The sequence below is a fragment of the Pagrus pagrus genome (assembly GCF_965226575.1).
Source record: "Pagrus pagrus genome assembly, chromosome: 8".
NCBI lineage: Eukaryota > Metazoa > Chordata > Actinopteri > Spariformes > Sparidae > Pagrus > Pagrus pagrus.
Genome location: NC_140192.1, coordinates 10,995,375 through 11,021,561, shown reverse-complemented (window position 1 = coordinate 11,021,561; position 26,187 = coordinate 10,995,375). Strand labels below are relative to the sequence as shown.

Sequence of the window (26,187 nt, the reverse complement as noted above, 5' to 3'; positions counted from 1 at the left end):
ATCTTGTATGCTGACAGATCCAGGATTTATAGTTCAGCCACAGAGAAGGTGGTTTCACTCCGACAGGAAGCAGGTGTAACCAGCAGCATCTGGTCAGTGGTCACTTGAAAGCAGTTGACACACACACACACATACGCATGCGCACACACACGCACACACACGCACACACACACAAACAGCTGGTGTCTCATTTAAAGCCACAAACCCTCAGCTCACCACACTGACCCTCATTGAGGAGAATCTATCACAAAGGATCAACTTTCCATGATGCACTAAATCCTCTAAATGAACTACACACACCACAGAAACCCCAAATGAAGACCTTGGTCCAGGAGACCTGATGGTTACTGGTCAGAGACAGTGAATACAGAAAACAGTGGTAAAATGAATTTAAGAAAACAATATTAAGCAGATGTATTTGACTTTGGGTGTGTATTGCACAGTATCTACAAAATCCCACTGTAAACACACGTGTAACAAACATTATAATTAAAATCAAACATTAAACTAAACTACTAGGGAAAACATACACACCAAACTGATTCATGGAGGCATGGCTGAAAAAATGGCTGCAGATTTGCAGGCTTGTGATGTAGTTCCACGTCTTACAACGGCAGAAATATACAGTTTGCATGTTTATAAGTCAGTGAAAGAAAGTGATGCAAAGGCGGAAACGTCATGACCCAATGACTGTTACAGTAACACACTGGCGCATTTATTTTTTTCACTAGCCAAGAGTTGACCTTGTGCAAGTATTGCTGAAACGACGACGCGGCACAAAACAGGAAACTCAGAACTTTACGATCTCTGCTCAGCTTTAAGTTTTGAGGTTCAAGCATCTCTCATGTTACGTGGCAGCAAAGTGTCATGAAGCAACTGTTTGGTACATTCACATAATCTCTGACACGCTTGCAGTGCATCAGAACTTAACATTGTCTATTTCAATTAATAAACAACATAAAAAAAACAGGAGTTTAGCTGTTTAAATTATGCCACAGAGCTGTAATTCCATTGAGGGGACACACAGTAGACCTATAGTATTTTTAAACTGTGCTATCATCCTCATACAGCTCATAGTGGTCTAGTTTTAGTAGTGTAGTTTTAAGGGCGTGCAGGGTGGGTTAAATATGCTGTGTGCTTGGCCTGGCTCTTGCTGTCTATCAGAAGGAGCTGGTTATTCTTGTGGTGGGAAATCATCTCATCGAGGCTGCCGAAAATCTGAGAGGGAGAGACACATGGAGAGAGGTTATTAGATAAAAACCCTGCGTTTCTTCCAGAATCCTCCTCCCTTTGTCTTCTCCTTCCTGCTGCCCACTAGTTCTTCCTCACCTCCTCGTTCTTCTTGCCCTCTTTTCCGAGGGCGTAACCTCGCGTCTCCTCCAGGAAACGAATGGGAACGTTGTAGACCTTCTGCTGGTAGAGCACGGCGAGGGTGTACGGCTGCCGGGTGCTCTGGGCTGAGCTGTGTCGGATGAGAAAGGCACCGTCCTACAACAAGGAAAAGCAGGAAAATCTGAGCAAAATGGAAACAATGAATAAGATATAAAGACATATGGAGAGGAAACGTTTAGAAAGCTTTAGGAAGGGCCAAACGTAAGTGTAAGAGAACAGAACAATTGAGGAAATGTGAAAAGACTGAACATTTTATACAGAGTAAGTGAGGTAAATGGACGCCCTGAAGATGTCTGACTCACGTTTGACTTTTGAGTGTCAGCAAAAACACGCCCATTAACGCTTAATAGATTTCTCATTGTTTGTGCAACGCCACTGGCGAGAGTTTGCTTGGCTGGAAATAAAAGCTGATTGCTGTCGAAATGACTCTCCCATCACTAGCAGATTATTATAGCATTAAACTGAACTGTTTTGTTTACCTTGTTGACCCTCAGTAAGAGCTCCTCAGCTGCCTTTCTGTTGCAGTCTCCAGCAAACCATTCCTTGTCCTGTTATATGGCATAAGTATATCAATAACAGTAAAGCAGTTCTCACAAACTTGTTTTAGTTTTTACATGCAGTTCAGTACCACACCTCATTCCCAGATTGTTTGGGTGCCCTCATACCAACAGAGGGGGCTGGAAACATAGAAAACAGGTTATGTTTCAAGTGCAATGTTTCAAGGGAAATCTGTATTTGGCACCAGAGAGGTGGTTAAAAAGAAATAAGTAATGTAGAATCCATGTTATGTTTGGATTATATTAAAAGAAAAAGCTAAGCAGACCCCAAATAATCACAGCTGTCCTCAGGATTTAAAAACTTTTTTTTATTTTTTAAATGTGAGCTTACCCACAGGCTTAGTGTCTGCCATAGGAGGATTTGGGGGGCTAGAATAAAGACAGGAAGACTAATGTTATCCACTGCATTTACATTTGGTGTATGCGTGCACTTGCAGATGAGGTCAAGTGCAAAAACAAGCTGGTAATGAATGTATATTGTTGCACCTACACGGGTTTGACTAGCGGAGGGGGCTTGGGAATTGGTTGATGAAGTATGCCAGGTAATGTGGCACGTCTTGCTTCAACCCGAGGAGCTACAGAGGCAAGACAGTCTTCGTTAATTTCTTTTAGATGTGGTTTGTACTGATATTTTAACAAATACAGTCAATGTGTTCTTTACCTGTTTTTACATCATTCAGAGGAGGCAAGAGTGAACTCTGAAAGGGATGGAGATTAATTTCCTACATAGGAAATGAAAATACTGAGTCAAAATGAAAACTTCCATTTCTAATTCAGCCTCTATCTTGGCAGTCTTACTTTAAATGAGAACAGAGCTTAGCATAAGGAAATGATCAGACTAAGCACTGAGATGAAGAGACACACTCACAGACTTAGCTCTGGGAACCGGAGGCTTCACCCTGCAGACAGAGAGAAGGTTTATTTTCATTGCATTTTTATTACCAGGAATTTATTATATCATGCCACTACTATGTCTGCCTCATTTGCACTTTGCTGCAAAAACACAGCAGCATCATTGTCTGATGTGACAAAGAGTACGAAGCTACACAGACAGATTATATCAAGGCCGCTTCAGGTTAGTGCATGTCACCATGCTTTGGTCATGAAAGCTGCTTTGAACCAGGTTGAAGTGCACTTACCTATGGATGGGAGGAGGTACAGGGGCTGGCTTGGAAGATGGAGGCACCCAAGCCGGCTCACGATGGGCAGGAGGGCGAGCTGAGGGGTGGGAAGAACGATAGCTGTTTTTTTGACGATACTACAGCTACTGTGGTCTAATCATCAATGTGAGCATCTAGTTCTTGTGAAGTGCGATCAACCTACCGGCTGAAGGTTCCAAATACAGGTCATCATTGTCTTCCTGAAAAACAAAACGACGAATACGATCACATATCGACAACATATGGGGGCATATTTGTCAATACAGTTGGTGAAATGGGAGAAAAAGTGGGTGAGCATTCCTGTAGAAGCCCAGTTACACTTCAGGCAGAGCCCTGAAGTCGCATGACTAATATAACGCCACACTTCTATTACTTTGTTGTTACTCGAGTATCGTTTCTCGTTTCCTTATGTAAAAAGCTTTTGTTATTGTTGAATTAGCTAAGAGTTCGTGAAGGGAGGCAGAAACCTTCCTGCTGCTCTGATTCCTTGAGATCTTCCTCGTAGATCAGAGCCAATCTGCCAACTTTAACTGTATAACAATTTGCTATAAATGGTTGATCCCTAAGTGAACTAATATCAGATGGTGTTTTAAGCGCCTTAGTTCTACTTAAATCTGAAAGATGATACCGTTCTGTAACCCTGACCTGAGGAACCTAAGTTTGTCTTTGAATCATAACAAAGAGCCGACACTTGGCTGCTTAACCAGACTTTACACCTACATTGTATCTGCTCAGGCTAAAGCTGCTCAGTGGCCCCATGAAGGCTTTAATGAAACATAGGACATAGGAACATAGGCACATACCCTTACAACACAGGAAATTAATCATATGCATGGACCCGTCTTACAAAAGGGAAAAAAAATGTTAGTAAGTTAAACTTACCTGTTCTTCATTTGGATCCAGATACACATCTGAAATGCAGAACGATAATACTGCCAGTCATTTGCATTGTTGTGGTATCATACATGCTTATTGCTGCTGGTTACCATCATCGGCACCTATAAAAGCTTTAATAAATGACAGTTAACAGTAGAGTCAAACACAGGTAACCGATAAAATGTGTCACCTATTCAGCAACTGAGTCAATCCGGAAGTTCCTACATTATTAATATCACAGACGGAGACATTTGACGCAATGTAAGACCAAACACAACAACACTGCCCATTGTGACAACTCACACAACTGCTGATAAAGTTTTACTGTGTTGTTGTGGTATACTGGTGGGCTGGTTGGGGACAATGTTTTTTGCCAGGAATGAGTGTTTGTTGACTTTTAATGGTGTTAAAAGTTTAAAATCAGTTTGCTAATGAAGTTGAGTTTCTGAGGCACTCAAGGTGCAGTTTAATGGCACTACACTGGGTGGCAGTGTGTTCTTTGTTTTAGCCGCAGCTGCAATCTCTGCCTAACTCACACTACCCAGTTCTGCTTGTATTTCTTCAACAAACTGCTGTTGCTGCTCGAAATATTAAACACAATGTGTCTCTATGCTGTGAGGATGTTGTCCTGGGAAAGATCAGGTGTGCAGCAACATATCCCCCCCCAATCAACAGTCATTTCATGCTGGTGAGTCAATTCAATGAAAGGCCTATTTGTGCTTGGATTACCGCACCTTCCTCAGTGTTGGACACAGGGAGTGGGCGGACGGGTGAAGGGGGCATCATCATCTTTCTCCCAGGCTTCTCAGTTCTGTCTATCTCAGGTGCTGTGAGGGAGGAAGATGTGGTTGTATCATATTGAAGAAAGCGTTTATAAAGAGATGAAGACAGGTGGGTAACACGAGACTCACGCTTCCTGTTGTTGTGATCATAGTGGAAATTCTCCGGACGTTGTTGAGGTCTCTGGATGACAGAGGTGAGATTATTTAATCAAAACAGAGCTTAAAACATGTTTGACAGATGCAGAGAAACACAGAAACAGACTTCCTGTTGTTACCAAGGCTTTGACTGGTCTGGGTGGAGGAGGCTGCCTCCCTGGAACAGCAGGACTGGACGTCCTCTCTGCAGGAGGTAGCAACAAGGAACATCATTTTAGGGGAAAAGCTTTTTGTTGTCAGAGGTTTCTATGCTGAAGGGATTTGAGCTGTTACCCTAACCCTATCTATAATGTCTCAGTGGTGTTACCCAGATAAACGTTCTCCTCCACTTGTCTCTGTGGGACTTTCGCAGCCTTGAGTTCACAGGGAGGCGCTTCATACATGTCACCTTCCTCGTCATCCTGCCAGTAGATCAAACATTTAGCAGTTCACAAGGAGTCATTGATACTGAGACATTAGTTTGAGGTAAATAAAACCATAGCGGACAAGACTAGAAGCCTTATGTCTGCATTTTACAGTTCCCAAAAGTCATGTGAGGACAAGTAAGGATACAGTGTTAGAGCCGGATTTGAAAAAAATGAAGAACCAACGTCTGACCTGTAAAGCTCAGGATTTAAATGTGTCAAAACAATGCACTCTTCTTCTTTTTCTCTCTGCTTTGTTCATTAGTTTTCACTTTTGCAAAGGACAATGGGGGAACTGCACTTTTTAATTCCTAGAAGTAAGTAAAAACACACATTTATGAACTTGTTTTATATCTACTTACAAACTCATCCTGTGGCCATCCGGCATTGTCATCTGAAACAGACGGATTGAAAAAAGATGCTGATAGATAATAAAGCTTGTAATGCAGTAAAGAAACATAGACAAAAAAGGGTGAGGTTACATCTCACCTGTCCTTCTGGGTGGAGCTGGAGGTCCACTGTGCCTGACGGAGAGAGGAGAGGTAAGATGATGGAGTACTGTTTGTTTGTTTTTTCATGCAGAACAAATGAACAGGAAACCTAAAGAGGTTTTGCTAATGGTCGCAATACTTACAGATTCTTCAGTTTTCCAAAGAAGCTCTGAAAAACACAGAAACCTCAGATGAGATTTAACATCAGCAAAATAAACTTTACTGCATTCCAGGCTGGTAATCATTTACTTTAAGTTATTGATCAGCTTCATCATCAGAGCTGAGTCAGTGGCTGCTCGTTGGGGAAGGTCACCATGACGAACAATAGAGCTTATTTAGATGTTAACTCAAATACTGTTCTCAGGTTCAATTTTTTTTTTCTGCTACCGTACTCCTCAACAATTCAGGCAAATGATGTACTTTTAAATTTATTTGACATCCATAGTTACTAGTGACTTTGGACATTTAGAAATCCAATTTAGATGTATTATTATAGATTAAAATAAGATAAAAAGCATTATATAGAGTTAAGAAATTAGCTCCAGCTTCTGCATTAATGTTTTAATAATTCTAATCCAATATGAATAATAATATTGTTATTTTAATTATTCTAGAACGGGCCATTCTTCATGATGGGTACTTTGACTCTTGGCTCTTTGAGTGTGTTAATGTTAAGATTTAAATGCATGACTCATACTTGTAACAGAGTATTCATACACTCCAGTATTACTATTTTTACTTGAGTAAAACTATCATCGCTTATTAGGCCATTTGCTTACATTTGTCTAATGTTAAATAAGAGGGTAGACATCCAGTGTTAGTCCTTGTGAATCTTCCCATTAACTTAATCTTTGTATTAAATTCACAATCAATGCTGTTTTGAAACAGAAATGGTTCAAAATGATCAGTTAAAACACAGAAGAGTTCATCTGAAGGGGTGTAACTGTAACTGAAGTTGGCAGCAGGAGCTGGAGATAAACACGCACAACAAGCAAAATCAGGAAGTGAAGCGTATCTGTACAGTATCTGTGCATTCCCACAGAGGCCGGCGGCTGTAGAGGAAGTGTTGATGTAAAGTAAATTATTATAGGCAGACAGGAGAGAGGGAGAGACTGCGGGGCTTCTATCTCTCACACATTGTCACACCAAATGTCAGAAAACAGGAGAAAACAGTTGGTTTTATCAACTTGCTGTTGAAGCTGATGAGCAGGTGATGAAAAGAGAGACGGGAAGTACCGCATGACTGTTGTGCTATTTATGTTTTGTTTCCTTACACAGTAATCCTAAAAATACTTTTACAACAACGGTGTTGTCCTTTGTGTCTATAACTTCCCATAAAGGATCTGTCAAGTCTCAGTGAAAAGTTCTGCCAGTGGCCCAGGAGGAAAAAGGAAAGAGTCATGTGACCATAAAGTGAAATCTGATGCAAACAAGGACTCAGTGAACAGCATTCAAATGATTCACTATTCAGACAATAGAAATAGTGTTTTATCACGAGTAACTACATTAAAATATTAACTTAGAAAAACAGTCACCAGACTGGTTTTCGAATGTTTATACCGTGGCAGAGATAGTAAGATACTGTATGTGCTGCAGACACCGTGTATTTGAAACAGAGAATTACAATGCATAGATAAATTAAATATCTTTTTTCAGCATGGACCATAACCACAACCACAACCACTCCAACAACAACAAAACATTTTATCTGCATGAGTTGTTTGACGCTCAACGAGGGGGAACTTATATCAGTCATATCACGTCAACACAAAGGATCGCGTGAGAGCTGAAGCTGAATATGCCTGTAGTTCAATATCACTTATACACAACAATATCTATGTATGATGTAGATTTAAAAGATAGTCAGTCAGAGACAGTATTTTTTTTTTGCTATCAGATAACATCATCTTTCGCTCCATGACACATTGCAGACTGAACTCATACACCATCTCTGAGTGAACCATGTCCAATACTGCATTGTCATGTTTACTGAGAAAAAGAGTCTGAAATGCATCATGGGAAAGTGATAGCAGCACCAGTGACAGGCTAAATATAAAGCTACAAGCAGACATGACACTACATGAAACAAATAATGTGTATATCTATGTTTTTGCTCGCTAGATTTTCAATTTAACTGAACATGAGATTTACAAAAGGTTAAAACTTTAATATTGCAGATAAAAACACAGATTCTACTTAATCTTCATATCAGACGATGCTTTAAAACATATCAAAAAGAGGACCTGTACCAACTGTGATTCAATTTTCTAATTTTCTAACATGTCCAATTAAACTCACTAATAAATTCAATTTAGCCAAATAAGAAAACTGATTAATGGAGGACTGATGCAAAGACCAAACCTAAAAGAAAGCTCAGCCAAGATAACTGAGGACATTACTGAAGCCTGTACACTGTTAATTTAAACATTTACTTTGAAAAAGTCAGGAAACAGATTACCTCTGAATTACCGAGTAATAAAGACCATTACATTTAAGTGGTACAAAGTTCTAACAACTGAAAAGTAGACTGTAAAGTCTTTTCTTGGTCATTTTGAGGCAATGAGTTACCTCGATGTTTTCAAGTAGTCACTTTGTCGGATCTTACAGTGTAGGTGTGCAGTATTTACTTTCAGGTTTTCTACAAACACTAGTTGGGGAGTATTTTTATTGTTCGCCTTCACACTCCTGCACAATCACAACTTTAACAGGGTAGCAGCCATTATATCTTTGCCCTATTCAGAACTCCAAAAGAAAAACTGCTAATATTAATGTAACAACATGGAAAGTTTACAGAGGATTACACTCAAACTCTACCATCGACAACACCTGCTCACTTCCTTCTCGTTCCAACCAAAGTTAACAGAATGTAAGACCAAAAAATGACCAAAATAAAACACAGTACTTTACCATTGTCATGATTTGGGGTCGAGTCTCACAGCTCAAGTCATGAGGAAATGTCTTTGTTTCCGTTCTTGAATGCAAATGGTTTTGAAGATTGAGAGTGAGCGATACAGTGAGAATGTGAAGAGCAGCTCTAACTGGTCTCATTTGCATTTCCTACCTGTGTCACAGACAGCCTCACCTTCTGCTGCAATGAGCTGCAGCCACCGCACAGAGCCAACATGGCTCCAAATTCCCCTGCTGACACCCGCTAATGACCATAAAACCAACTGAATTTGACATATTGTGCTGTAAATGGTAAATAGCATCTCCTTTGTGTTCCATCTGCGAACACAAGGTGAAATTAATTATTAACTTTCATTAACAAGCCATCTATGGAGCTAAACAAGTTGTTATTAAGTAGAAATAATTCACACAGAGCTTCCTGTATTTTTAACACTTTTAAAAAACTCTCAGTTGTCAGTTTTTTAGGCACATCTACAGCACCATATTCTACATCCTCCAAACTGATCATACAGTTGACTCAGCACCTCTCAACCTAAACTCAACATTATAACCTCCACGAAGGTAGAATTTATTGCAGGACTGTTGTGTTTGGCTGCATTATTTTTAGTTATGTGTACCTAAACTGACAGCTGAGTGTAGGATTTAATGAAATACAATATGTTTTCTTTTTGGAAACAAGTCACTCTATTATTCATCACTGGATAATGTTCCCATGCTGAATTATTTGTGAAGATATCAGTTATGTTTGTCAGACTTGTGTTTTATATCGATTTTTAAGAAATCATTTAAAGGTAAACTTTACCAATTTTTGTAAATTAAAGTGTGTTTACAGCTCTTGGGGAATACTACTGCATATGTGGAAAAAGTTTCCAGCTCAGAGTTTAATCAGTCATGATTGAGGAATGTGCTTGACAAAACTTAATTTCACTCAAAGCCTGATAAACTGAGCCTGTTTTAAACTCAGTGATCCTCCAGCTGCTAGATTTAATGAATTTGTCAGTGATTTATTAAAGAGGCCACAACAAGGTCGAAAGCACGAAGCATAAAAATAATTATTCCAAATAGTATTTATTGACAAAGGAGTATGCTGCTAGATGTGGTTACAATGACGGTGACAATAAATTATTTAACTACACACACAGCCACAGTACAAAACAATATAAAATACACATAAATATTAATTTAGTACAAAACATCTAAAACATCAAGTCACAGCACAACGTGAGTTAGTTAACGAGACAAGCTTTGCAGTCAAAAAGCAGTTTAGTGGACAAAGTCCCTCAGTCATTTTCAATATAAAATCAATATTCAGACAATTTACATGCTATCTACATGCTGGGCTCAACCCAGGTGTCTGCTGGAGAAGTGCTCTGGAGATTTTGGCCTTCCTCTATCGTGAAGCTTAAGAAACAGGACACAGGTTTGTAAAATGGAGTGAGTATCTCAGAGTTCCCTGCTGTCAGGGAGTTAAAACTGCAATAACAAGCAGAATCTGAACCAGCAGATAGGTTTTGTGTTTTGGATGAAGGTCTGGATCCCCTCAAGCCCCAAATACAGAACATGTTGTATTAAAACTTGTTTAAGTCAACATCATGATGATTCTGCAACATAATCTTGGCACAAAAAATGCCAGCATTTATATGTGACTTCCTGTACTGTGCAAAGTAAATGCTTATGTTGAGTGTTACTGACCTGAAGTCCACCACTGAGACTTCTTCAGTTAAAGAGCTGAAGCCAGAATAGACAAAGCAGAGGAACATACTGAACCTTCAGTTTTTTGGATGCAAAACTGAGAAAACGCCTTAAAAAAAAAAAAAAAAATAGAGTGTAGAAAAAACTAAAAATATATAATCAAGATCAACATGGCCCAAGAGGAGGAAAAGGTGTTGGTTCTGTGTTTTTGTCCACATAGACTTTCACATTCAGCACAGTAAGGAAGAGAAAACTCGAGCTAAGTCGAGAATGAAAACTCGGTGAATGATTGAGTTTCCCTATGTCTCAGTCTGTACGAGCGGTCCCGCTGGTTTAAAACCTCCATCAGTTTGGATCAACAGATGAACAGAATCGGAGTCCTGTGGATCTCTCTGTCTCTCTTCTCACCGATAAACACGTCTGTGTTCGCTGTTTCACCCACTGTGTCTGTGGGTATGGTCATCTGACAACATCCTCTTTGCAGTCTCTGTTACTTTAGATCGGGCTCGCCTTAATTTTGCCATCGATCCAGTCGATGTAATGGGGGACACGGGTGTAGACCCCAGGCTTGTCCTTCTGCCCGCACCCATCGCCCCAGCTGATCACACCCATCAGAGTCATCTGGTCCTTGTTTCGGCAGACGAGGGGACCACCAGAGTCTCCCTGTTGGTGGAGAGAAGAATGAGATTGAGTTTTTCTCAGCAAGTGTCAATCTCTGTTTTTAAATAAGGACTGAAGACACATTTTTAATCTGTTGTCATGTCTATAACTCTGTACTTTGTCACTTGTTGTTCATTACTGGTAATACTTTTCTCTTTGTGTTTTTACTTTATTACCTCGGCCATACCATAGGTATATTATATACGAGAGAACATAAACATCTCTGTAGCCACTATCTCCAAAAACTCAGCAACTGATACCAAAACAATCTAGATGAGCAAACAGCACTACAGGTAAGAGGAAAACAAATACCTATTTCGGTTTTGGGGTGAACTGTCCCTTTAAGCTCTGTTTAAATGTTAAAACTTGACTTGACTTGACTTGAAAATCAGTTGTTCTCACCTTGCAGGCATCGTCCAGTCCTCGGGTGTCACCTGCACACAGCATATTTGAGGTGACTGTGCGTCCAGACAGCACATCTGGGATGCAGCGCTCTCTGGGCCACAGGCGAACATAACCTCTCTTAACACGCTCGGAGTACTCTGCAGAAACTGTGGAGAGAGTGTTTAAATTAGTACTTCGAAGCTCACACTGCCCTCTGCTGGTCAGTCAAGTTAGTGTCACCAACTTGTGAGATACATTAGAGGCAACAGCAGCCACGCAACATAAGAAGATGCCATGAATCCAGGCGGGATTTGTGCTTACATTCAGAGTTTTTTCCATAGCCTGAGATCTCACACTCGGTCCAGTCGGGCAGCACCAGCCCACGTTCAGGCAGACACGCAGGAAAAACCTCCGGAGAGTTTATAGCACAGATGCCAATGTCCGTCTTTAGCTTCAAAAGAGCTGCAAGTGGAAAGTGACCAGAGGAAAGTCAGGGTAATGCACTGTGAATAAGTGGGACGGAGACTGAGGGATGATTAAAAGTTTTAACAAGCTTCTGCTGCCCACTTAAGGTTCCATATCATCACCGCTGGGGGAAAACATGGCTGCCAAAGTGTCTCATTTAAATTTCATCATTCACTTTAATATAGCATTGTGTCATCTGGGGGCAACATTTTGAAATCTCTGTTTCAAACTACTGTTTTTCCTTAGTTTATAAAAAACATTCATTGCCATGCTGCCCAGTTTTCAGTAACAACAGAGATTTATAGAATATTATTTGCAGAATGTCTCTTGAAATGTTCACTCACCAATGTCATTGTCAAATGTTTCGTTGTTAAATTTCTCATGGATCCAGTACTTCTCGACCTTGAAAATCTGCTCGCTGCTGGAGTTCTGCTTCCGAAACGTTCTTCCCAAAATCACTTCCAATTTTTCGACTTTAGCGCTGAAAAAAGATAGGGAATGTGTTTGTATGCTGCATGTTTAATTATGTATTTTCTGAGTGTGTGTGTGTGAAGGATGTGGGTCATCCTTACTTGTCCTCGAAGCAGTGGGCGGCAGACAGGACCCAACAGGAGTCAATGAGGACTCCGCCACAGCGGTGAAAGTGTTTCTTGAGACGGGACTGGTACACATTAATGACCGCCTGCCACGGCTGCTCTGTGATGTCGCTCTCCCTGCCCCCGAACATCCGAAACGCCGGCCGATTCAGGGTGTTGTCTAACCGCTGGCCACATGTTGCTGCCGAGAGAACAGGAAGGTTAAACAGTTGGTGAGAGTTACTACATGCCAAACACAGGTGAGGAAATGGAAATGGTGGTTTTAACAGGATGCGCAGACGTCCTACCTCTGTTGTTGGTGGTTGGAGCACGTGGGCCCAAAGTGGTGATGATGGACGGACGTCTCGCTAAAAAAAGAGACAAGAGGTGTGAGCAGTCTGATAGCACATAGTCTTGATCTTACTTCTTTGCTTCAACATTGCTCCAAACTATGATTTCAAAGCAACTCACCGCATCGAGGTACGTCACACAGCTCCCAGGTCAGCTGCATGTTCTTGTAGGTGTGACACCATGGACCATCATCACCGTCTGGATTCCTGTTAGATAAAGGAAGAAGAAGCACAATAAAAACCTGAGTTGTCCTGATCTTTCTGCATGTTAGTTTTATCATAATGTGTGTTCTGGTGTCTCTACCTGCAGAAGCTGTGGCTGCCCAGCCCCTCCTCCAATGCATCAGATCTCCAAGCATTGTAGAGTTTGCGCTTAAGAATAGGAGTGTCCCACGGGAGACAGCGAGAGCCGCTCTTAGTGACAGATTTTGTGCCTCTGTAAGACTGACCGGAGGCCACCGCACATTCTTGGTTCTTATCTGTTCAACCGCACACAGAGACAAAGTGTTAAAGCATTTAAATGTTTATTTGTCAGTATTTTAGCTTTCAGCTTTTATTTTTAAAGCTGTACCTTCAGGACATTTGGGAATGTTACAGAATTCCCAGACGATCTGAGTGCCTTTATAGATGTAACACCAAGGAGTGCTGTCAGTGTCAGGGTTCCTGGGGTGGTAAAAAATAAGCAAGGACAATGAGTTAACATGTTCATGGCTCAAATAACAGATTTGATTTACACACAGTATATCCCAACAAGGTTCTTTGCATTATTACACAGATTATGACATCATGAAATTATTCATTTTTGCATCTTTTTTCTGTCTTTTTTTCCTTTTAAGTCACTAAATCACCTGTCATTCCAGACCCTAGAACCATTTTAATTCCTGGTATATTTATGTACAAGTCTATTTTCACCTACTCTCTGTCGGATCGTCTTTTAAGCCTTCTTACTCATGGTGTTTGGGACTTTTTGCATGTTTCCTGCTTGCTTTTTTCACTCCTTGGACTTGTTTCCCTTTCCTCCATGTTTGACCCAGTAAACGTTGCTTTTAACCTTCCTGTCTCGTCTGTGAGTCATGCTTTTGGCAAACTGAGCCATTACAAAGAGGGTATACTAGTTTATTGCTGGACTTGCAGGATATGAGGAAAATCTGCAATACGGGATCTACACTATGACTTCTTGTCACACTTATATAATATATACATATTGAAGTACCCATATTAGCTCTTCTCTCTCCTCAGCTATTGTGCGAGCTAACTCTACAGTTGCAACCCAATTGAACCAATCAGTGGGAGGGCAGCTGACGGCATCTGACTGGCCAAATGGTGTGAGTTCATGGCCCATGTATCCAGGGCTCCATCTGACAAATGTTATCATGTTGAGTGTGAATAAAATTATCTGTCTTTTGCGATGTGTTCAAATCAAATCATGTCACAATGCAGCAGCCAATGCATCATTCCTACATAGTAATTAAATAAAAACTGGACTCATATGTTTTGGATGATCAGACCCCATCCTTGATTAAATATTTGCACTTTATTCCTTCATATGCTCCACCACTAAACACATTACTCTGCTCACATACCTGCAGAAGTTGTGGTTGCCCAGTCCAAGACTGCTGGCGTCCACTTTCCGAGCCGTGAACCGCCTTCCTCTCAGAGTCGTGGAGTTCCAGTTGATGCACTCTGCTCCTGAATGGCTGATACTCCACGTGCCGCGGTAGCCTTCGCCTTGCCCGACTACACACTGCTCATTGGTGTCTGTTGGACAAAAAGATATTGTGTCACTCACGTATATATGAGACTGATATCACTCCTAACTGAGCAAATTCATTTATTCTGACAAAATAAAGCAATAAGTAAATGTTTATTAGATTTGGAAAAACTTAGGCCATTCCAAAATAATTGGACAAATGATGAAAACATTGTTATTTCTTATATAAGACATTAAACTTGTGACCTAATGGCATTCATATAGTATTTTTCCAATTAGTGGTTTATAAGAATGGCCAAACATAAACTATAATGATTGTAAATATAATCAGATTTATTGAGTCTGGCCGTTGTAAGTCATTACTCTCTCGCTGAAATCACTTGGTTGTGACCACTGAGGGTTTGCAAAATGATCCCACTGGGAGGGCGGGGTGTCCCTAGAGACTCAAAAAGTCGGCCGCAGAAACAAAAACATTCATATCCCAGAATGTCTTTCCGTGGTTTATGATCCTCTCTTCTTCTGTCCAAACCACAGACCCGTGACACCTACTGTTTGAGTCACACGGTCAGACTGTGACTTTATCTAGAGTCATTAACGAGTGCGTAGAACGTTTTAATCAGCCGACACGACCAGAGTTATTGTTGCTATAAACTGGCATCAGACAAGTTTTCTGCTTCAATGTATCATTATGAAGGGAATGTTGATTGCACAATATAATGGATATGGAATAATGAAACCATTGGCGTTCCCTGTAAACCTCACTTTTAGTGGACAATTTCGTCTGCCATCTGGCATGTGGTCACCCAGGAAAAGAAAAGTTGACTGGTGATCCATTTCTATTACGGACTGAATGATTAAATAAACTCTGATTCTGAGGAAAACAGAAACGATCCAGTCGCCAACAATAATGGGGGGGGGGGGGTTTACCTGCTGCAGTACAGGTAGACTAAAAGATTCAACTAAAGCTGAAACGGTTCTCTGGTTCCAGCTTCTCCGTTGTGATGAATAACTGCTCTTCTCTGTCATCATGAATGAAACATTTTGGGTTTTGGACTGTTAAAGGTGAATAGAGCATACTTTTACATTTCTTTTCCATTTTTTATATTTTATCTTGTTTTTGTAGTTTCATTTTTATCCATCTTTCAGTCACTGTTTTCCCTCTGCTTATGACTCTTAAGCTGCTGTAACAAGTGAATTTTCCTGATGAGGAATCAATAAAATTTTTCCTATCTCAGTGATCAGACTAAATAAGATGTTGATAAATCGCAAAAAAAGCTGGCAGGTTAATGGAAAATTATCGTACACTGCATTAAATGCACAGTATGTAATTTTTACTGCTGGGGTCTCAATCAAAACAAGAGTTTGATGATGTTGTTAAGTAGTTTGGGAGGACAACCACCATTGTCGATGAAATCTATCTGACATGACTCAGGTTCACAGATGAGGTAATGTTTTCAAGTTTTATGTTGTGTCCGTGTGCACAACTCCCTTCCCAACTCTCTGACATATGATCTGGTGTTTACCCAGAAGTTATAGCAACAGGCGACCAAATGAAAAGCACCATTATAATGTTCTTTCTGGGTTCAATCATTATTGGAAACATCTGGGATATTGTAAGTACACAACTTAACAAAATTCAAAGCAAATGTCTCGTTTTTAGGCATTTTAAGGTGGAAATGGTCCATGTTATATCTTTAAAGAGTTTGTTGAGTACTTACTGATCTCACACTGAGTTCCACTGAAGCCAGGGGGACACTGACAGATGTAGTCTGAAGTGTACACGGCCTCCTTACAGGTTCCTCCGTTATAGCACTGAGACACGTAGCAGTCTGGGAGGGGTAGACAGATAGACGGTTAGTAAGTAATTCGTCATCCAGCTCTAATCCAGCGCACAAACAACCTGAATGTGACTGATTGGCTACGACCACTTGCGTACACAGATAATCCAATCTGTGGGTTTGGCCTGATGTGTCACGTTTGACCTAGAAACACTGAGTAGTATGGAAATGTCTCCTTACGATCTAGACATACATACATACATACTTCATAGCTTCACTTTTAAAATATCATGTCCTGCCAAGGGTTTCTTTCTGGAGCAGAATTGGTTCTAAGCCATCACCAGTCTGGTTTTTCCTTTATTATTTCAACATTTCCTAAAGGCTAGCGTTCAAAATAACAGCACCCCACTCGCTCCCAGTATTATGAGCCCACGCAGACCGAAAATGTGGTTGTAATTTGTCTGAGGGAGGAGCAGTCATGCTTCACAGAATTCGCCAATGGGGGTGAAAGTGCGCACGAGGGCTCATCTGGCTGGGGTATTTCAAACAATCTTAGACTAAACTACGCCTGCTCAAAAACACAGAAACCCAACAGCTCTTCATTTGGATGTACTGAAATAACAGAGATTTTGGACACGTGAGCGAGGCAAGCCAACAAAAAAATAATCATCTGAGGTTGTGAGAGCAAGTTAGAGGTACAAATGAAGTCATCGGCAAAGACAGAGAGGTCAGTGAGGGCAGGCAAGCAGACTGACAGACAAATTAACAAACAGGTTATATTTTTAAGGTCACATGTTTTTTTCTTTTTTCCCTTTCCTTAAGTGAGTTATATCTAATTATATATCTGATTTTTATCTATTTATATATCTTTTCTTGTGCATGTAACAGATCTTGAAAGTGAAAAAGGTCAAAGTCAGTAGCAAACAGAAACTGAAACGCCTCGTCAGTAGTCCCACCTTTCATCCTGTGACGTTGTGACATCACACTACATCAACATGTCACACATGCGCTTAATTTATGCCTAGAAGCTAGTTTGGCACATAAGAATTAATGTAGCATAGCTGCTCTGTTGTTTTTAGCGGTGCTGGCTCAGGTGTGTGCGAGCTGACCAATCAGAGCAGGAGGGGGGCTTAAAGAGACAGGAGCTAAAACAGAGCGATCCAGACAGAGGGGGAATACAGTGCTAAAACACTGGACAGTATGAGAAAGCTGATGTGTTTTTTGAGCATTAAAGCTAGTCCACATGTGTTTGTGTGTGTATGCATTCATGTCACACTCACTGACGACGGGCACAATATGACAACGCTCTCGTCCTCTTGATGCACAACGGCAATACTCCACACGCTGTCCCCTCCATCGCAGCCAAGTGTCCCCAAAACTACGCACTGCTGATGTCTCACTATCCGAACAATGTACTGAGAAAACACACACACACAAACATGCAAACACAAATAATAAGTACACAGCCAAAACACACAAAACGTAATAGTGACATGTAAAAGCAGTAACAAATATAGAGGTACAGAAGTAGAAAGGAACACAAACACATGAATGACAACAGTGGATTAACAGGATGTGAGAATGGTGATGGTGATGGTGGTGTTAAGAGGAAAGACAAACAGAAGTGTGATGGGGCTCACGGGAGGTGTCAAAGGAAGGTGAAGACTTCTGGACATGAATAATCAAAAGCGTCCGTCTAGCTGGCTGCCTGTCAGGCTCACCTCTGTAAAAACGAGTCCCTCTCTTAGTGCGGAGCAGCTCCACCTGCAACAGGAAAAGAAACATTAAACACAGAGCAGCGGTGCATGGAAACTGGTTGCATGGCATTGGGTTTTAACTCAGGCAGACAGTGGGTTTTTTTATTTCTTCGGAATACTGTGAAAATAAACCTGCAGAGACTTGAAATGTTCTTCACATACATTGGGAAAACCAATCGACATTTAGCTGCCTGCAGGTTTTAGTCTAACATCACTTGTGGTACAAAGTGGTGCTCCAATACCCAAGGTTTGAGGACAGGACAACAGGCTAAGCTGAATTGTTTCAAAATCACAGTTAAAATAAGAAACACGTAAATTTATTCTGGTTAAAGTAATGAAGTAGCTTAATTGCAACTGACTCAGTGCTCAAAACTGCATCACCATGCAATAAAAACACAATGCAAAAATAATAAACAGACTTAGTGTTTGCCAAGAAGAATTTAAATGGATTAAGAAAAGCCCTTGTTAAGAACGTATGATTTGTAGTTGATGTGCTGAAACATGTAAAATCACTTGTTGGTCCTCGCCTGAAAAGGATGCAGTACTTACATTTTCCGCTAGGCAGCAGCAGAGAGCAGACAGCAGCACAAGCAGTCCAAGTGGTCTGGTCATGGCTACTCAAGTGGTCTTTAACTCAAGTGGTCTGAAAGTAGAGTATAAATAGATATTAAAAATAATGACAGAAGATTTTACAGGTTAAAGCAGTTTAGTATGGAGGACTGAAGCTGCCAAAAATCAGAAATAAATAAAGAAATATATAAATACCTCAATAAATATTTGCCCTTTTTATTTCCCCAAACTTATTTATTCCTGAAGGAGCCGTGTGTGGAAAAAAAGCAAAGACTAGATCAGCGGTAACACTATTTCACTGACCATCATGAAGCATTTTTAGCATTTTTTAGCTCAAAATGTTAAAATACTAATTTGGAGTCTGCAAAGACTGCAAAGTATTAAATGAATATCAACTGAAATCGTCAAATAAGTTGAGAATAATCAGAACACGGAGCACTTCTTCACTTATTGTATCCTTTTAAAAACAGTGTTGTTTAAATGTCCCCAAACACACTAATATTAACTATTAATACTAATAAAAACCTTCAACAAACAGAGGAAACTCACTTCTATTCCTAAAAAGTAAGAGGTACAGCCCAGTGAGGCGAGTGAGCGACTTGTTGTGTCTATCTGTGTAAATCTTTTGTCATGAATCTGTATCTACACTGAACCAACAATTGCAGGACAATGATCGACACTGGTCGCCGACTACTGTTTCTCTGTTCAGCTTCCTTCCTCCATCCCTACGCCTTCTACTGAGGGACATGACTACAGAGGAAAGGGTGGGCAAGGAGGAGCGCTTGTGGGAAACCGGAGGTCATTTCTAGTTTTCTTGAAGTTGGGTTGACTTCTTGACTCAGACGGGAAGTTTTAGCAGCTTGCGTGGGACGGTTTGATAGGAGAATGAGTTCAACTAATTTGTGTTGTATAGCATGTTGTTGTTTTCCTGCTTCAGCCCATTTCCCTTTTATCAGAATTCATCTATAGCTTCCTCACTGGGAATAAACAGGAAGCAGATTAGCTTCACTTTATGCAAAAAATAGACACAGGCCACTGCATCAAACAACACAATCTGGACATCCCTGGAGCGATGAAAGGCAGCACGCACAGCAGAAAGTTTCTGCACCATACCGACAGCATTCCTTGTCTAACAGAGCAAAGAGGCAGCTGTGGGAGGATGAAGTGACTCAGGACATAAAAGGAAAGGAGAAGGAAACAGAAGGGAAACCTAGAGCAAGAAAAAAATAACTAAAGTCACATTTCCCTTTTATACTTCCAGAGAAAGATGTTTAATATCAGACTTGTTCCTCTTTTCTGTTTAAAAGGAGTTATATTAGGGCAGAAAAGAGGTGTAGAGAGGAGCGTCTGTTGTTTCTCACGTGTGAGTAAACATGAGTCACAGAATAAGGGAGGGGGTGAGTGGAAGACGGAGGAGAGACGATAACGGGAACGGGACGACAGACAAGAGAAAGAAAGTTGCACACAAAGAGGGCTAAAAAAAGAAAGAGGAACTTCAATTTGCTTTAAAAAGAACTTCTTCTACAGACACACGCATGCAAAGAGCCAGACATACGGGAATAATGCATATGCATACCCTCCTCTGTCTGCTGGTTCTCCACTGATTCACCTTCTGTGGTCGACTGAGCTAATATAAAAACAGCACTGTGTTTTCATATATCAGTGAGGTAAGAGAACTATGCTGGCAACCACAGACACACACGCAGACATACCCTCTGACACAAAGTGCTCAGGAACGTGGAGCTAATCAACACGCTGAAACACAAAGATTTACGGCTTGTTCTGCTCATTGTTCTTTGTCCAATGTTAGACTCCCCCTCAGGACTTGACTTTTATGAAAGACATGCATTCTCACACTCACCGTTAAGAGGACAGGTCCCTTGAAAGCTATCCTTGCCTCAAACAAATAAAAACCCTGTTGACCTGTGCTTTTACCCCCCAGCTGAGCCTCACAGGCGGGCTGACAACAACACACTAGTTTCCTTTTTGTTTCCTTTGTGCAGCTGTTCAGCTCCGTTCACCCGCCCCAGCCCTGTCAGCTAAAAACATGTGTTTCCTGCTAAAACACTGCCTATACTGGCCCCATGCACTTCGGAAACATGCACACATATCTACACAGGCACGCACCAAAACACACATCAGTTATGACCATATGTGTATCCCACCCTTTTAAGTGTCTTGGGTGTCTGACATGCAGAGGCCCTGTTGGGGCGCCATCAACACTGCTCATCTGACGATCCCACAATGCAACTGGCCTGGAGTTTTAGCTGTTTTTGTGGTCTCTCTTACAACATTTAATGCACATGAACAGACATAAACAAAATAAACATGTACATGAAAAAGACTCATCTACATGATACAAAGTAAAACTGTGGTTGGTCTTTACAGTGTTTACAGTGGTACTACCTTCCTAGAGGGGATCAACTCTTTAAAAAGCTGCGGTTTTCTTAAGTATGTGACTCTTAAAATCTCATATTAAGTTAGAAAATAGATGATTCTTCTTCTGTTTCAAAACATATTTAATTAGAAATCTGAGGGTGTCAAATATAATAATAATATAATATTAAAAAGCTTACTAAGAGTATGATAAACTCTTCACAACTGCTTTTCCCATTAAGAAGAATGGGACACAAGCAAACATTGATGTGCACCTGTTGCTTGGATCACCATAACAGCACATCAGGAAATGTGCCAGTACCGCTAACAACAACAGAGCAGCTGTGCTCAATCGATTCTTGCGTGCCCAACTAGCCGCTAGGTATAAATAATGCAAATGTGTGACATGGTGACGTAGTGCGATGTCACGAAGTCACAGAATTAAAGGCGGGACTACTGGCGAGGCGTTTCAGGAGCAATGTTTACTGTGGGAGAGAGGAGCTTCTGTTGGTGCGGACTTTAACGTTTCTAACTTTCGAGATCTTTCTAACACGAATTGATATAAAACACTGAAGCAAAGGGAAAAAATGAAAAAGCATCTCTTTAAAAAGAGAGCAGGACATCTGCGTCGCACTGGCACTCAAAGGGTTAAAGCATTTGTCTGTTACACCCAATCAGTCAGTGGTTTAAACATGTACAACGAAGTATGCAGCCTGAGGAGAGTGTGGTTCCCCTAGTAGGTCAAATATGAATGGAAGAAATGAAAACATCTCTGGAGCAGCAGCAGCAGCCAGACTGTGACTCAGCAGCAGCTTTGTAACAGCCGCTTCAAGATGCACCGCTTAAGTCAAGCAAACACATGCAAGAGACGATAAGAGAGACACATAAAAAGACTCTCACACACACAGTTCATGTCCAGTGTTATGTTCTTCCTATTACTGCGCAGCTTCTGTATATTTAAAGGAGCTTATCTCAAGTGCTGACCACATCTTCACGGTGACTTTACCGGACCATTAGCGAGGATGTGTAATGATGATGGTGCGCTGAAGTTGTAACGGTCGGAGGTGAGACATTCCTGTCTTCCCGTAACAAGGCCGAAATGTCAAAGTCTTAACAGTCCTAAAAGGTGAGAATGGTTAAACGGCATGCAGGAAACATAGTTGCATCTGAATGTGAAGTTCAAATTCTGGATCCCTGTGCACTTTCCTCCCTCTCTCCCATGAAAATGTCAGAACTGACAGTCGGTGGACTGCCCACACTGAGGATGTGGCTGAGAAAACATCTTTCTAGCGAGCTTTGTGAGAATTTTATGGGCTAATTTTCTTCCCATTCTCTTGTCACAGCAGGCTGGCAGCGCCCGTTTCCAATAAATCTGAATCTCACAACTGGTTTGACCTGCTGGGGTTCAACCTTCAGAGTAGCTTCAGTTGAGGCGTTGTTCCTCCAGTTACGACGTTTGTATGTTTGCTGATGATGTGTCATGGCATGCGATGTCATGTCCGTAAGCTACTTAGCAGGCTTTATGCATTCTTTACTTGGGGGTTTTCAGGCAAGCTTCAATAAACCAGCTGTGATCTGAAGAACAGAGGGCTGCATTGTTTCCTTACAGCTCCCCTCTGTGCACGGGAGCCTTGAACTCCTTATCAGAAAGAAACAAAGACGCAGGGAGAAAGATCAGGTGTTGACAGTAGAAATGAAACTGAGGAAAAAAATGGGGCAAGAGAAAACTATTGAAAGATGAGATGAGATGAAAGAAAAGAAAGAAAGGGGGAGAATGGCTAAAAGAGAGGAGAGGAGGAAGGAGATGAAATCAAATCCCAGAGGTCAGCAGAAAGACTATGAGTAGTCCTGAGTCATCCCTGCTTCAAGGACTTTACAGGCACAGATGGAGGAAGGGATACAGATGGAGGCATTGATCGGATTATCAAGGTCATTATATGAAGATGCAATTCAAAAATGTAGTCAGAGAAGGAGAGCAGCGATGTGACAGAGGGTTTTTGTCCAGATTCAATTGAAAGCTGCAGCCTGACTCTCGAGGGATTCATGTTCCCACAGTCTGATCCAGCTCTATCCTCTGTCTGACCTACTCTTAACTTACAGCTTTAAAACACAGGCCCGCCGATCCCGTGAGTCACAAGCATCAGTGCACTGACCTCAGTGCCGGGAATGTAGTTAATGGATACAAACTTTACTTTCTCTCTTTTCTTTCAGTATCAGTGTGATGGAGAGTATCAATGCTGACGGATGCTGGGGAGGAAAATTCCCAAAGCACCAGCTCGGACTCAAATCCAGCTCATTAGCCTGATAAGAGGCTGCATGTCAGTGACCCTGTGCAGGAGTTGTAGCATGCACACTCAGAGAATACACAGTATCATAGCAGGGACGTTCCTCGATAACAAACACACACCGAGTCCAGCAGCAGAGCACAATATCACCATGTCTTTAAACACAAGTGACATTGAACACATGAATGACTCATTTCTGAGAAGTTTTTGAATAAAAAGCTGTCAGAGAGTTTGTGTAGTTGTACTGTGAACAGATTGAGCGGGTGGATGTGGATGTGGAGAGCTGCTGAAGTCAGAGTGAGAAAGCGCTTGGATGCAAACTAATATCACCATAATCACCACATTATCCGTATATACTGTTTGAGTCACCTTAGATCAGTTGTTGATTACGCTTAAATTACTATGTATGTGTAAGAGTGTATTCTACGTGGTTCCTGATTGTATTTCATGTGAGATTTTACTCATTTTCTGCTATTTAGCAATAAAAACGAGAGTGTTGTGACAGTATAACTCTATATTAATATCTAATCATAAAAGACTCATCTGTAAGACTTATGATAGAATATTGCCCGGACATTATTATTGACCTAATCAACTTGAAAGGGACACTATGTAAATTCCAGTTCATAATTTAAACATTTACAATAATAATGAGGTAAAAACACAAACTCATAATTATCATTTTTTTCCCATAACTGAATAAACAAGCTGCTCTATGAGGAAAATAAGGTTCCCGGAGCACTGTTTGAAGCTAGAAAGGTGGCAGGGTCCGCCAACTATAAACAAAGTAAAACGGCATGACATTGTGTTGTCAGTTTATTGACTTGTGAAAACTTAGAGCTTGTTTATTTAGTGTGTTTAGGCATAAAACAAAATCAGTTAATGAAGATCTTTCCCTTATGATTAACATGTATTCCCCAAAACTACATACTGCTCCTTTAAGAAGAGGCTATTGGTAGAAATAATTTAAACATGCTTCATCAAATGCAAATGAGCCAATCATATGTGGACTAACAGATGCATGCACAGAACCAGCATCTAAGTGAACCCCACATCAGATGAAAATGATTTTATAATGGCAGAATGAAACACAGTAAACTGTTGTTATATTAGCAGGAAACATCCTGATGCATAGTTGTGCAGCATCTGCGCTAAAAAGACAAACACGATCAAATAAAAAGCTCTTACCAAGTTGAAAATCTCGTGAATAACTTCTGAATGTCTCTGCAGCAGTAGTGTCAGCGTCCTCGGGGTTAGTCGTTCGGACTGAGCTGGTTTCTCCCTCTGCTGCTCTCCAGCTTTTATCGCTCCGGTCCCGCCGGTGTGTGAAGGGGGAGGGCTGCTGTGACCTCAGCGGGAAGCGAAGCTGGCAGGCCGGATGATGATGCAGCCTGCTGGGCGGTGCCGACACGGACGGGACTGTCCCAAGTGATTCGGGGAGGTTAACAGGGCAAATCACATCTATTCCGTGATAAATGGGTTTTATCAGATACTATGTCCTCAGAAAACACACATGAGGATTGGTATTCATCATTTTTGTAAGGTTTAAAAATCTGTTATATACCTGTAAATATATTCAAATTATATGTGTCACTTGGACCTTTTTCAGGATATTTTGTCCAATGAGAGGACAAACCAATCAACACCTGTTAGAAGAAATATAGCCTGCTATTATATTTAAAAGTAGCCTAGTTATTATTTACTTCAATATGAATAAAATATTGTTAACAGTGTATTATAAAAAGTATCCAAAAGTCATGCTTGAGTAAAAGTAAATCATGTTAAGTCTCAAGCTACTTTGATAAAAGTGAAAGTTGCCCATAGGAAAAGTACTCAAGTAAATGTCTTAGAGTATCTAATATTAAATATAGATAGGTATCAAAATAAATTATGCATATATTACATGTAACCTATTGTATGTATATACTGTATACTATGAGGCCAAAATACTCAGGTGAAGTACAAATACCTCAAAATTGTAATAAGTTATAGTACTTGAGTTAATGTACTCCACCACTGATTGTTAACAGCAGAGAGTTTTTGTTCTTTGGGTCAGCAAACATTTGTATGAAGCATAGTGTGGATACGTATTGTTGAAAAAAGATTGCAATACGATACGATACGATATGATACGATACGATACGATACGGTAGGAAGATTGACTTTATTGATCACACAGACATAAATATTTAAATGTCAAGCAGCAAAAAGAAGTAAAAAAACACATGCATATTATGGATCATGGAAGAAACTTAATAAAACTAGAATATCACTATGATCATCTACAATATACAACAAGTACAAGTAAAAAAACATTAAAATGGAAGTTGCAATATTGCGCTACATGTCACCTAGTCTACACCAAAAATACAGTAAATGGTGCTGTCAAGTTAAAGTGTTATGAGTTTGATTCATTTACTTCATTGAGAGGTGATTTACTTTAGTCTAGCTGTTTCAAAATGCCCTAAAATGACTGGCGCTGTTAACCTGACTCTGGCGTCTGAAGTGACAAACACACTGGCATATTATTGATTTTTCACACTGTCACTGACCTCTGGCAGTCTGTGATGGGCTGTGGGTGACAGTGTATCTGTGCGGTGAACCAGCTGGCACCAGGACTCATTTGTTACAACCACTATCCCCTTTCTTCAACCTATCCCTTCCTCAGGAAATCAGCCACTTAGCCTTAAGAATAGCTCCATCTTTTCTTAGTACCAACAGTGATTTTATTAGCACAGGATAATTCATGTTCATTGTTTTTACCGTCTGTTAACACCACAGTAAATAGCTGAGAACATGGTACTCTGGGATGTAATGGGCGGGCGTAGTTAGTTTGGCGCCTGTCCTCTTTGTTTCCAT

The 26,187-nt window shown here is 40.7% G+C and overlaps 2 protein-coding genes across 3 annotated transcripts; both read right to left on the bottom strand.

Moving 5' to 3' along the window:
• Window positions 1-715: 715 nt before the first annotated feature.
• Window positions 716-8,779, bottom strand: LOC311261875 (uncharacterized protein). The gene is made up of 19 exons (XM_084360888.1): window positions 8,726-8,779; window positions 5,962-5,987; window positions 5,817-5,851; window positions 5,690-5,721; window positions 5,231-5,324; window positions 5,043-5,107; window positions 4,897-4,948; window positions 4,720-4,812; window positions 3,992-4,020; window positions 3,273-3,309; window positions 3,089-3,167; window positions 2,818-2,848; window positions 2,611-2,671; window positions 2,440-2,524; window positions 2,281-2,318; window positions 2,026-2,069; window positions 1,872-1,940; window positions 1,330-1,488; window positions 716-1,218 (listed from the first exon to the last, which is right to left on the bottom strand). The coding sequence occupies exons 1-19, from the start codon at window positions 8,732-8,734 to the stop codon at window positions 1,102-1,104; spliced, it is 1,155 nt and encodes a 384-aa protein (XP_084217014.1). The 5' UTR covers window positions 8,735-8,779; the 3' UTR covers window positions 716-1,101.
• Window positions 8,780-9,774: 995 nt separating this feature from the next.
• plat (plasminogen activator, tissue) lies at window positions 9,775-24,602 on the bottom strand. 2 transcript variants are annotated; one of them, XM_084360457.1, is made up of 15 exons: window positions 24,517-24,602; window positions 18,647-18,740; window positions 17,981-18,104; window positions 17,621-17,755; window positions 16,281-16,391; window positions 14,435-14,609; window positions 13,423-13,514; window positions 13,156-13,330; window positions 12,973-13,058; window positions 12,810-12,869; window positions 12,499-12,703; window positions 12,271-12,407; window positions 11,783-11,923; window positions 11,480-11,628; window positions 9,775-11,080 (listed from the first exon to the last, which is right to left on the bottom strand). In XM_084360457.1, exons 2-15 carry the CDS (start codon window positions 18,707-18,709, stop codon window positions 10,913-10,915), a joined length of 1,821 nt encoding a protein of 606 aa, XP_084216583.1. In that variant the 5' UTR covers window positions 18,710-18,740; window positions 24,517-24,602; the 3' UTR covers window positions 9,775-10,912. The 2 variants fall into 2 exon arrangements, with proteins under 2 accessions (XP_084216583.1, XP_084216584.1); XM_084360458.1 differs by having other exon boundaries at window positions 18,062-18,104.
• Window positions 24,603-26,187: the final 1,585 nt, after the last annotated feature.